Source organism: Lolium rigidum, chromosome 7, assembly GCF_022539505.1.
Source record: "Lolium rigidum isolate FL_2022 chromosome 7, APGP_CSIRO_Lrig_0.1, whole genome shotgun sequence".
In the NCBI taxonomy this organism is placed as follows: Eukaryota; Viridiplantae; Streptophyta; class Magnoliopsida; order Poales; family Poaceae; genus Lolium; species Lolium rigidum.
Genome location: NC_061514.1, coordinates 148,786,615 through 148,796,827, shown reverse-complemented (window position 1 = coordinate 148,796,827; position 10,213 = coordinate 148,786,615). Strand labels below are relative to the sequence as shown.

The window sequence follows — 10,213 nt, the reverse complement described above, 5'->3', positions numbered from 1 at the left end:
CACCTGCAGCTGCCTAGCTAGAAGCAGCACTCTTCATTTCCTGGGGACTAATTAAACATTACATAGATCGAGTCGATACACTTTTCCAGCTGAACATGACGTCCTAACCTCCTGGTTAGCAGCAGCCACCTAACAAATTCGATATGAGTGGGGGTGGTTACTAACCATGACTGATGGCTCAGAGACAAAACTGAAGGCTTGTTTGTAGGAGCTCAAAGGAACAGGGGAGGGAGGCTAGATCTGCAGGATCAATAAGGTTAAGCTGGTGATCCTTGAAATCAGAATCCCTGCAGCAAAATCTAGTTCCCCTTTTTGTGACAGCGCTAGGTAGTATTACTGCCCTTCTAGCAATAACTAGCCACTGCTAATGGAATAATGAATTTCTCACACTCTGTTTAGCTACAGCTAACAACGACGACAACGGACGAACACCACTTAACAAATACAAACCACAATGGTTGACACACGCCGTCGTATTCATCTTTTTCCAATCAGTCTTGTTCCTTGGCCCCTTTCGTTTAAATACGTCAGTTTTACTCGACACTGACAGTGCAACAAGACTCAAACCAGTTAATCAGAAGAAACGGAAAGTCAACAAGAATCGCTCACGACATCGAAGGTTACAATAAGCTGACACATGCATGAACATGAACAAATCCATGGGACGAAGATTGCACAGAGATATTAAGCTCCCGGCAGGCCGGGGTAATTAACATTAACTGTCGTCTGTCTAGTAGAGCGAATCGACTGTCTTATTCAGCTCTTCAAGCTTCTTCATCCTCATCCTCTCGCTTTCGCTCACCAGCTGCGAGAGGCAGAGGTTATGTTAATTAACAAGTTTTCTTACAAAAAACGTAATATACATGTCTGAAGGTTCGCCAGGTGAAGAATCGAGTACAGTGATCAATCAACATGTATTTCACTTACCCGCAAAAAAAACATGTATTTCACTTCCCTCAAAAAAAAACATGTATTTCACTGAAGATAGATAAGATGGTGATATTCAGCTCACCTCTATTAGCCTGTTGACAAGCAGCGCCTTCTCCTTGCTCTTCTCGTTGTAAGCCTCAAGAATCTCTTTGTACTCTTTCTCCTGTTATTTTTTAAAAAAAAAACCAAGATCATCAAAGCCGTATGTCAGTTGGAAATATACAGTATCACATAACAGATTGTTCTAGGATATACTTTTAAAAGTTTTGATTATGTATCAGGAAGTCATTATCGAAAGATATGTATTTTCAGGAAGTATTTCTGCCTTCACCTTCTTAACGCAGTTCTTACTGAGAGGCTTGAGCTGGCGGTTAACCGTGTCGATCCGCCTCTGAATCGATTCCACCTCCTTCCGGGTAGGATCGGCCATCCCTTCCAGCTCCTACAAAAAAAACATTTGATTTATGACGTAACATTTCAGATGAAATAGTTTTGGTACGATCACACAACTTGTGCAAGAATGCAGTCTCTTAGGAAGTGCTTGGGCCTTATTAGGCCATACACTATGTAGCGCCGATTCATTGTAAAAGGTTGTCAGACTTGAACCGGTCTCCAATTTTCTACTATGTATGGAACCGCACCAAACTGTAGCAATAGGGTCCAGTTGAGATTATTAAACTCTCTTTCTTATCCCTTGCTTGGACGCAGACCTCACTCTTTCCTTCCATGCATGCACTAAACAGTACAGATATCATTGTTTTATTGGAATGAGTCGAACCAAATACTTGAGTCGCTTTTTCTGTCAGACATCATGAATCGATGCCCTGCTATGTATTGAACCGAATCAAGAGCCACCATGGTTCGCTTTCCCACTACATAGTGCATGGTCTTAGAGCTCGGCCGAGCTCACTAGGTTCAACTGCAACATCTTGCATTTGCTTGCATGCATTTTCTTGGGCCAGGGCTTCACCGTGTGCCACAACGTTGCATAGCGGTTCTAAAAGCCAGATTAACATTTGTCTTCGTTATTTGGCACACACACTACAGGTGTTCGAAACACACAAAGGTGCATGATGCTTAAAGCATTGTAAATCAGGCCTTGCCTCTCCAAAATAAGGTTGGGCTAGACTCCAATGGGCTCTTAAGGGGCCTGTCTCACTTGGACCTATTTGCCAAAAGAGTATGCACAACAAAAAGGCACCCATGATGCTTATATTGGTGAAACACATCTTGCAACTGTGATGTTTATAATATTCAAAAAATCCAAAAAGTAATACACCACCTCTTTTGCTAAGCGATATGCAGTAATTGCTCAAGTCTAGATCGATAAGTGGGTTTGGCCCGCTTGAGGGTGAAGCGGTAGCCTCTAGTCGCTTGAGGCCAACACGGTAGCAATTAATAGCTTGAGGCCAACACAGTTAGTTTCTACAAGCTTTATCTAGTTTTCGCATTTGGTCATTCGGATTTTTTTTTTACCTTTCTGCCTATTCTTAGCTTTATCTAGTTTCTACAAGCTTTATCTAGTAGTGAAAACTTCATGAAACATGGTCATGGCCTAACTTGATTCAGAATTATGATTCCGCAAGAACTATTTTCTTTTACAAACGAATTCGTTTGCAGTGAGCTGGACTAACTGATCGTACTTTCGTAGTATAGGTGTACTCTCTGATTCATAGGATATGAAAATCAGCAAAGTAGGAAACCCGCAAGATAAAACGGTAACAACCCATTTGATTCGTATGATAAGAAAAAACAGAGAAAAAGAAGAAAAAATAGATTGCAATGTCATGCCCACCTATATCCTACTGAATTTTATATGCACCAAACTATTTTGATTCCATCAAGGAAAAGCAAAAGATTATGAAGAAAAGCTATGAGTGGTTATCAGATTTCCTATGAAATTCAATGCAAGGAATTTCTTAGAAAAAAATATCTATGAAACTCAATCCTACAAATCAAACATATCCACCATAAAAAATTCAAAATGATTTGTGTCCTTAAAGATACCTATGCATATCATTTGAATCAAAGAGGCCCAACACCACAGGAAAAATGCAGGAATTCTCGACAGATATTGATTGAGTCTATGACATAGGTGTCTCGCTAGGAAGAAATTTTTCAAGAAGTCTAACCTCTCGTTAGAAATCCTATAAAGTTATGGTACAAGAATGAAATCTATAACTTTTTTGGAGAATTAATTTCTTTTGACCAGATAAGACTTTATAAGAAAATCTTCCATGGGTTGGAATCCGACTATCTTTTCGAACCAACTGTACTAACGGCATACGGTCCTTGGGTGAAACGGCAGCATAGTTCTGTACGGGACTACCGGTAACAGCAGTTGCCACTGCCAGTGGTTGTGTTGACATGCTTGCTAGTTGCTACACGTACGAGCACGCCGGTAGTCAGGAAGATCGAGTAGCCTGGTGACCGAATCACGTACGTACCTGTCTTATGAATGCGAGGCGCTTGGACTCCTCCTCGACGCGTCCGAGCTGCGCGAAGACCTTCTCCCTGACCTCCATCTTCTTCCTCTCGATCTGCTCCTCCTTGGCCTTGAACACGGAGAGCGCGGACCGGGAAGACCCCTCGCCTTCCCCCGCTCCCTCCTCCGAGGAGGATAGCGACGACGGGTGCTTCACCCGCAGCACCATCTGCATCGGCTGCTGATCACCGCCCGCCACATCGCCCTGCATCCTCGCAAGCTCGTACGTGATCGATCGACGAGATGTTCACTCTCTTGCAGGACGACAACCCTCTCTGGCTAGCTAGCTCGTTTGCTTATTCTCTCCTCCTCCTCTCTTCCCAGGCACCCGGCCACTTATATCACCAACCGGCTGCTAGCCACAAGCTCCCTGTCGCTTTTAGCTAGCCTTGGCATGCCGAGTCTCTAAGCAACGTGCAACATGGCCACATACGAATGCGATCGATCAGTGTATAAAAGGGAGAGGGGAGGGTGAAACGGCTGCGTCGCACAGGGGGTAAAGCTAGCCAAAGGGGATATAATGATCTAAAGCCAGGCCCAGGCATCATTCCATCTCATCTGGCCTTTGCATAAAAGAAAAATCTGGCCATTGCATTGCATCGCATGCATGTGGGGGCGATCGATGGAGAGCGAGCGGCCGGCGTACGTGCGTGCGCCGAACCCCCAACGATCGCTTCTGTCAGAAACCATCTCGGCTGGACGTACTGTATTGTCGCCGTATTGTTATCTGCACTTGTGCAGTTGGCGTTAGGTGAGCTAGCTAGCCCTCTGTCTGTCGTGGCCTGGGGTCGAGTGCAAGTAACTCTTCCTCTCTTTCTCTGGCGCTTGAGCTCGATCGAATTCGGGACCGGAGCAGTGCAGTGCGGGGGAAGTGATTCTGGTGAGCCGACGCATCCATGCATGTCGCCTAGCTTGTGTATGTTTTAGGTACCATACCACTTGGGCCGTTGGGCATAGCTTCCTTTTGAGCGTCTACTGGCTAGCTAAAAGGCCTAAAGCTAGGAAGCGTTGCGGCAGCTGAGAATTAGATAGGAAGGCGAGGGGGACAAGCCGTCGGCAACGCGAGGCTTGGAAGATACACAAATACTACTGTGGTGTGCCGTGTGCCCGTGTGGTGTGGGTTGTCGTCTGTCAGTCGTCACTGCACTGGAGATGCCTTTGGACTGGGCGTCGGTTTTCGTAGTTGAGTTGGTGCAGCTGATCGATCGATGGGTGTGAGAGGAAGGGAGAGATGGCCACTCTCAGCTTAATCTGCTAGGCAGATAGATTCATGGGAAAATTCATCATCTTAATCCACAAAGTTAACCAGCCAGTCAAGGGGGGGTGGAAGCTATGGAGTTCACATCATTGCCTTTGGCCATCCACAAAGTTAGATACATAGGGTGTGTTTGGTTGGACTGTAGATTTTATAAAAGCTGTTGGGACAACAGCAGCTGTGAGATAAGAATTGTGGAAACCTGAAAATTCGTTTGGTTGGAGTAGCCGTGAAACTCTGGATTTTGTGGAAGTTGTGTCCCCAGGCACTCGGGAGAATGTTTATATTCGTATTGACAGCCAAGTATCGATTTGTGCAGTAACATTAAAATGACTTCATTTCAAAAGGAGATAATCATTTTTATAATTCTTTAACCACCTTATTTTCTTGGATCAACCTCAACAAATTTGAGTAGAACTCTACCACACGAACAGAACTAGGTAACATTTAGCTTTTTCGTAGTGTATAAGTTGTTGGGAAAGCTGAATTGAAGGGACTTTTAGAAGTTAACTTTTTGGTATCTCCACGTAATCTAGAGTCATTCACAAAAAAGAAAAATCTTGAGTCAATAATGGCAAACGCATCAACTTGGGTTGTAGACTCGGCAAACGCATCAACTTTGGTTGTAAATCTCATTCAGAGTTTTCATATGACCTGGAGTTTATATAGTTTGCAACGACTCAAGAGGCTACAACGGGGATACATTCTTCCGGCATTTCCATGGTAGTCCCATTTGAATCCAAGACAAACAAATCATTCCCCAAACAAAATCAGAAGCCTGGGAAATGGATACACTGAAGAAAATAACATTGATGAAAACGGTCTAACCATTTTGGCTCTTTTTTATAATTTTGAACTGGCCTTGTGAAGATATATTTTGGCAGCATGAAATTTGAAGAGTTATAGACAGAAGGATGACTACAACAAGACAGAATGCAAAACACTACACAAGTTTCACAAGATAGGCACAAACAATCACCAGCAAAGTTCTTTCTTAATTAAAGACAAAAACTATAAACCGGCAACAGCAGAGCAGCTCAATTTACGCTAAAGTTTATCAGTTCGCCGAAATAAGTTGTCCAAGACCAATGTACCACTTAACACAAAGCTTCTACATAAACAGACACTGAACACTGCAGCTCCAGCTGGTATATTTTTATCAGGTAAAAAAGGAGCCCAGGATAAGAGTAATTAACATGAGGGACTGATGGATCTCTTCACTCTCCTGGTGCAGAAACACCCTGCTTCAGCTTTTCCCTCTTGAGCTTCTTCTTGGAGACTGGCTTCTTTTTCTTTGGAGGGATCGTCCTCTGCGCATACAGGTAGAGCGCATAGTTCCCAACAAAGAAAAGCAGCAGGAAGCTCACAACCACAAGCAGGACTATCATTGCAGGGTTCAGGCCCTTGCTAGCCTCTTCCACGATTACATTGTTCTGAAGACAAGGAGACAACCAATCAGAAGCTACAATCAATACTGGAAAAAACAGAAAATTTAAGTTCATGGAGCTTGCAGAAGGTTAACAAAAAAAAGACACAAACTGAACAGTTTGGTATGTTCAGAGTTTCATAAACAATGTTAATTGGCAGCTTTTATCAATGATCGCTTCCAATATATAACAATTCGCTTCCACTACTAAGATCTTGTCTGCAGTTGCACAACTTGACAACAGCACAAAAAAAAATCTTAACTTGAACATATTAATAAGGCTGACATTTTTATATTTGCATGTTGCTACACTCACAACTGCACTATCTAGGAATACAAGTAGCCCTGGCTGAAGTGAAGTGAAATAAGATGGGTGAATCTAAGTGGTCAACTTATAGTAACCAATTTAAGGTTAGGAGAACAATAAAATCTTCCTTTTAAAAAAATAATTTATGTGAGATATGCAAGGTTAACTGGCACAAAGATGCACAGGAATATCCAGAACATCTAGCAGCGTCTGAAACTACATATTGATTTAAAACAGCAAAACAATGCGCGTCGCCGGCTGTTAGAGTATGTCATGGGCCTGGGCCCATTAGTCTTAGGGTTTGCTTAGGGGTCAAGTAAGCCTTGCTTGGGAGTCAAGTAAACCTCTCTATATATGGAGAGGAGATGTATCGATCTAATCAAGCAAGAATTAAGAAGGAAATCCCTTCCCTCTTGCCACCGGCCGTGGGCAAGGCCCCCGGCCGGCCCTCTAGCACCATAACACTTGGTATCAGCTTTCCAGGTTCGATCATGTCCAGCCATCCCACCACCACTGGCCCGATGGCCACCACCACCGGCGCCCCGCCCAGGCCGGTGCCGGCCACCTCCACCGCGCCGCTTCCCGTCGCCCTCACCTCGGAGGAGATCGCCGGAGCAATCCGCGATCTCACCACCGCTGTCCGGGAGATCCGCCTCTTCCTCGGCCGGTCCCTACGGGCCGCCGCCGCCGGCGGCGGCTGCTGCCGTGGCAGCCGACGCTGCTGTCTGTCGTCGCCGCCACCCGACATCGGGCTCGCTGCGGTCCCCGCCGCCGCTGTCCACCATCTCCGGGCCGGGCCCTACCTCGGCGCCGGGGGTCCCTCTTCTCCGGCAGCCGGCCGCCTTTTTCCCCACCGGGATGCTCGCAAGCAACGGCGAGCCCGCCGCCGCCACCAACGCTGCCGCAGCTGCTGTCCTCACCGATGTTGTCCCTGTCGTTTGGTGGGCAGCTGCAACAGCAGCGACTGCCGTCGCCGCCAACACCGCAGCAGCCGGCCGCTGCCGCCACCGACGCCGTCCCCGCCTTTCGGCGGTGTGGGAGCCGACCTTGGCCACGGGCTCTACATCGACACCGCCCGAGATGCCCCGCCACCAGGTCCGTTTCCCTCCGTCGCCGTCACCGCTTCCGGCTTGGATCGCTATCCGCCACGTGTCGGCGGCGGTGAAGCCGCGAGGCTGGCCGCGCGCGGCCTCCTAGCGCGTCGGCGTGTGCGGGAGATGCGTGATCCGCGGTTGCAGCTCCTCCAAGTTGCGCATCGTTGCGCAACGAACCTCGATCTCGTCCGCTGCGTCGGGGATCTTGGGCGTGCGGTTCGCCCCACGGGCGGCGGACATGTCTGTTTTTCCCGCGGGCGGCGACCTCCAAGTCCGCGACATCGACGAGTCGGCCGGCGGGGAGAAGACATGGTGTCACCGACAGGAGCGCACCGCGTAGCACCACCGCATTCCGCCGCCGGCCGCCGCGAGGGCTCCCTTGGTCCGGATGGTGTCCTTGGGATCCAGGGGCCGTAAATGCACAAGTTCGGCACACGGAGGATTCTTGCCTTATCGTTCGGAGTCAAAAATAAAGAGTCGGAGTCTCATTCGGGTTAGCTTATTTCGGGTCAATACAATAGGCTGAGATGTAAAGGGCTTGTTTTTTTTAGGCGTTAGGTTTGTGTGGGGTCGAATCGTCGTTAGGTTGCGGCTCGAGGACGAGCCGCATGTCCAGTGGGGTGTAGTGTTAGAGTATGTCATGGGCCCGGGCCCATTAGTCTTAGGGTTTGCTTAGGGGTCAAGTAAGCCTTGCTTGGGAGTCAAGTAAACCTCTCTATATATGGAGAGGAGATGTATCGATCTAATCAAGCAAGAATTAAGAAGGAAATCCCTTCCCTCTTGCCACCGGCCGGTGGCAAGGCCCCCGGCCGGCCCTCTAGCACCATAACACTTGGTATCAGCTTTCCAGGTTCGATCATGTCCAGCCATCCCACCACCACTGGCCCGATGGCCACCACCACCGGCGCCCCGCCCAGGCCGGTGCCGGCCACCTCCACCGCGCCGCTTCCGTCGCCCTCACCTCGGAGGAGATCGCCGGAGCAATCCGCGATCTCACCACCGCTGTCCGGGAGATCCGCCTCTTCTCCGGCCGGTCCCTACGGGCCGCCGCCGCCGGCGGCGCGCTGCTGCCGTGGCAGCCCGACGCTGCCTGCTGTCGTCGCCGCCACCCGACATCGGGCTCGCTGCGGTCCCCGCCGCCGCCGTCCACCATCTCCGGGCCGGGCCCTACCTCGGCGCCGGGGTCCCTCTTCTCCGGCAGCCGGCCGCCTTTTTCCCCACCGGGATGCCGCAGCAACGACGCCAGCGCCGCCGCCGCCACCAACGCTGCCGCAGCTGCTCGTCCTCACCGATGTTGTCCCCGTCGTTTGGTGGGCAGCCGCAGCGCCGAGCAGCCGCCGTCGCCACCAACACCGCGATGAGCGGCCGCTGCCGCCACCGACGCCGTCCCTCGCCTTTCGGCGGTGTGGGAGCGACCTTGGCCACGGGCTCTACATCGACACCGCCCGAGATGCCCCGCCACCGAGTCCGTTTCCTCCGTCGCCGTCACCGCTTCGGCTTGGATCGCTATCCGCCACGTGTCGGCGGCGGTGAAGCCGCAGGCTGCCGCGCGCGGCCTCCTAGCGCGTCGGCGTGTGCGGGAGATGCGTGATCCGCGGTTGCAGCTCCTCCAAGTTGCGCATCGTTGCGCAACGAACCTCGATCTCGTCCGCTGCGTCGGGGATCTTGGGCGTGCGGTTCGCCCCACGGGCGGCGGACATGCTGTTTTTCCCGCGGGCAGCGACCTCCAAGTCTGCGACATCGACAGTCAGCCGGCGGGGAGAAGTGTCACATCCCGGAATTTTCTAAATTTCGGAATGTAAACTTTTTTTAATATAATGCTTGATTGATTGAACTTGATTGTATTTTCACAAGGAATTGAAAAAAATTGTGTTTATTGAAAAGATATTTCCAAAAATAGAGTTTTCATAAACCTTGTCTTCCAAAAGATTTGCCAACAATACCCTATTTTGTTCGGTGGTTTTGAAAATTATAAAGTCATTACTTTTAGAAAACTTTTAAACACTAAGAAGGCACTATAGCCACATAGACATATATGTCAAATTTTGATTTTATAAAGTTTATATTTTTTGTCCCAAATTTTATTTTATATTAAAGTATTTTTCATAATGAATTCAATGATATCTCATTTGCATTTTTCTGACAAATTTTGGTACTCGAAAAAGACTTTGGAAAAATTAAGGAAAAGAAAAAGAAGAATGGAGCGGCCAGGCCGGAACGGCCCAGCCAGCTCCAACTTAACTCCTTTAACTTTTTTTTTCTCTCTTTTACCTTTTTCTTGGACCTTATTCCTTGGTGGCCCATTTGGCCAACCGACCGAGCCCCAGCGAGGCCGCTCGCTCGTCTTCCTCGTACGTGAGCACGTACAGGAGATGGAACGTTAGATGTTAATGGCTGTAGCTTTTCTTATGCCTCTCCCATCAATTCTATCAGACGTTTCTTGTCGAGTTTAATACGAAAGTTATTACAAATTTAGTGGGGAATCTATTCAGGGTATTATCTCTCTATTTTTATTGTGTTAATTGCTCAAACCAAACCGGCGTCCCGAATGCCACCGATTGACATAGCCCTCCCGATCTCCCACCTCAGTCCATATTGATGCAAACCAAGAGGAGCACCGCGTGTCCCTCTCGTTGTCTCTCTCACTTTCATTCTCAAACTTTTCCTAGAGAAGCCACTGTACAGCCTGTTCCAACCAATGCCATCCATAGCCTCG

At 48.5% G+C, this 10,213-nt stretch overlaps 2 protein-coding genes across 4 annotated transcripts in view; both read right to left on the bottom strand.

Annotated features, from left to right (window-relative positions):
- Positions 1 to 443: 443 nt before the first annotated feature.
- On the bottom strand, positions 444 to 3,736 carry LOC124675319. Its single transcript, XM_047211382.1, has 4 exons — positions 3,378 to 3,736; positions 1,262 to 1,372; positions 1,013 to 1,093; positions 444 to 805 (listed from the first exon to the last, which is right to left on the bottom strand). Exons 1-4 carry the CDS (start codon positions 3,624 to 3,626, stop codon positions 731 to 733), a joined length of 516 nt encoding a protein of 171 aa, XP_047067338.1. The 5' UTR covers positions 3,627 to 3,736; the 3' UTR covers positions 444 to 730.
- A 1,909-nt stretch (positions 3,737 to 5,645) lies between these two features.
- The window catches only part of LOC124678018 (DNA-binding protein S1FA), a 15,306-nt gene continuing 10,738 nt past the window's right edge, over positions 5,646 to 10,213 (bottom strand). For 2 of the 3 annotated variants that reach the window (XM_047213959.1, XM_047213960.1), the window contains exon 3: positions 5,646 to 6,103. In XM_047213959.1, the coding sequence (XP_047069915.1) occupies positions 5,888 to 6,103 (216 nt within the window). In that variant the 3' untranslated portion in view covers positions 5,646 to 5,887. The remainder of the gene's footprint in view (positions 6,104 to 10,213) is intronic. The other variant, XM_047213961.1, reaches the window with a different exon arrangement.

Coding starts and splice junctions, on each gene's coding strand:
- LOC124675319 (XM_047211382.1), bottom strand. CDS start 3,626: ATGCAGGGCGATGTGGCGGGCGGTGATCAGCAGCCGATGCAGATGGTG. Junction 1,373..3,377: donor GCCTCGCATTCATAAGACAG/GTACGTACGTGA, acceptor TTTTTTTTGTAG/GAGCTGGAAGGGATGGCCGA. Junction 1,094..1,261: donor GTAAGAACTGCGTTAAGAAG/GTGAAGGCAGAA, acceptor AAAAAATAACAG/GAGAAAGAGTACAAAGAGAT.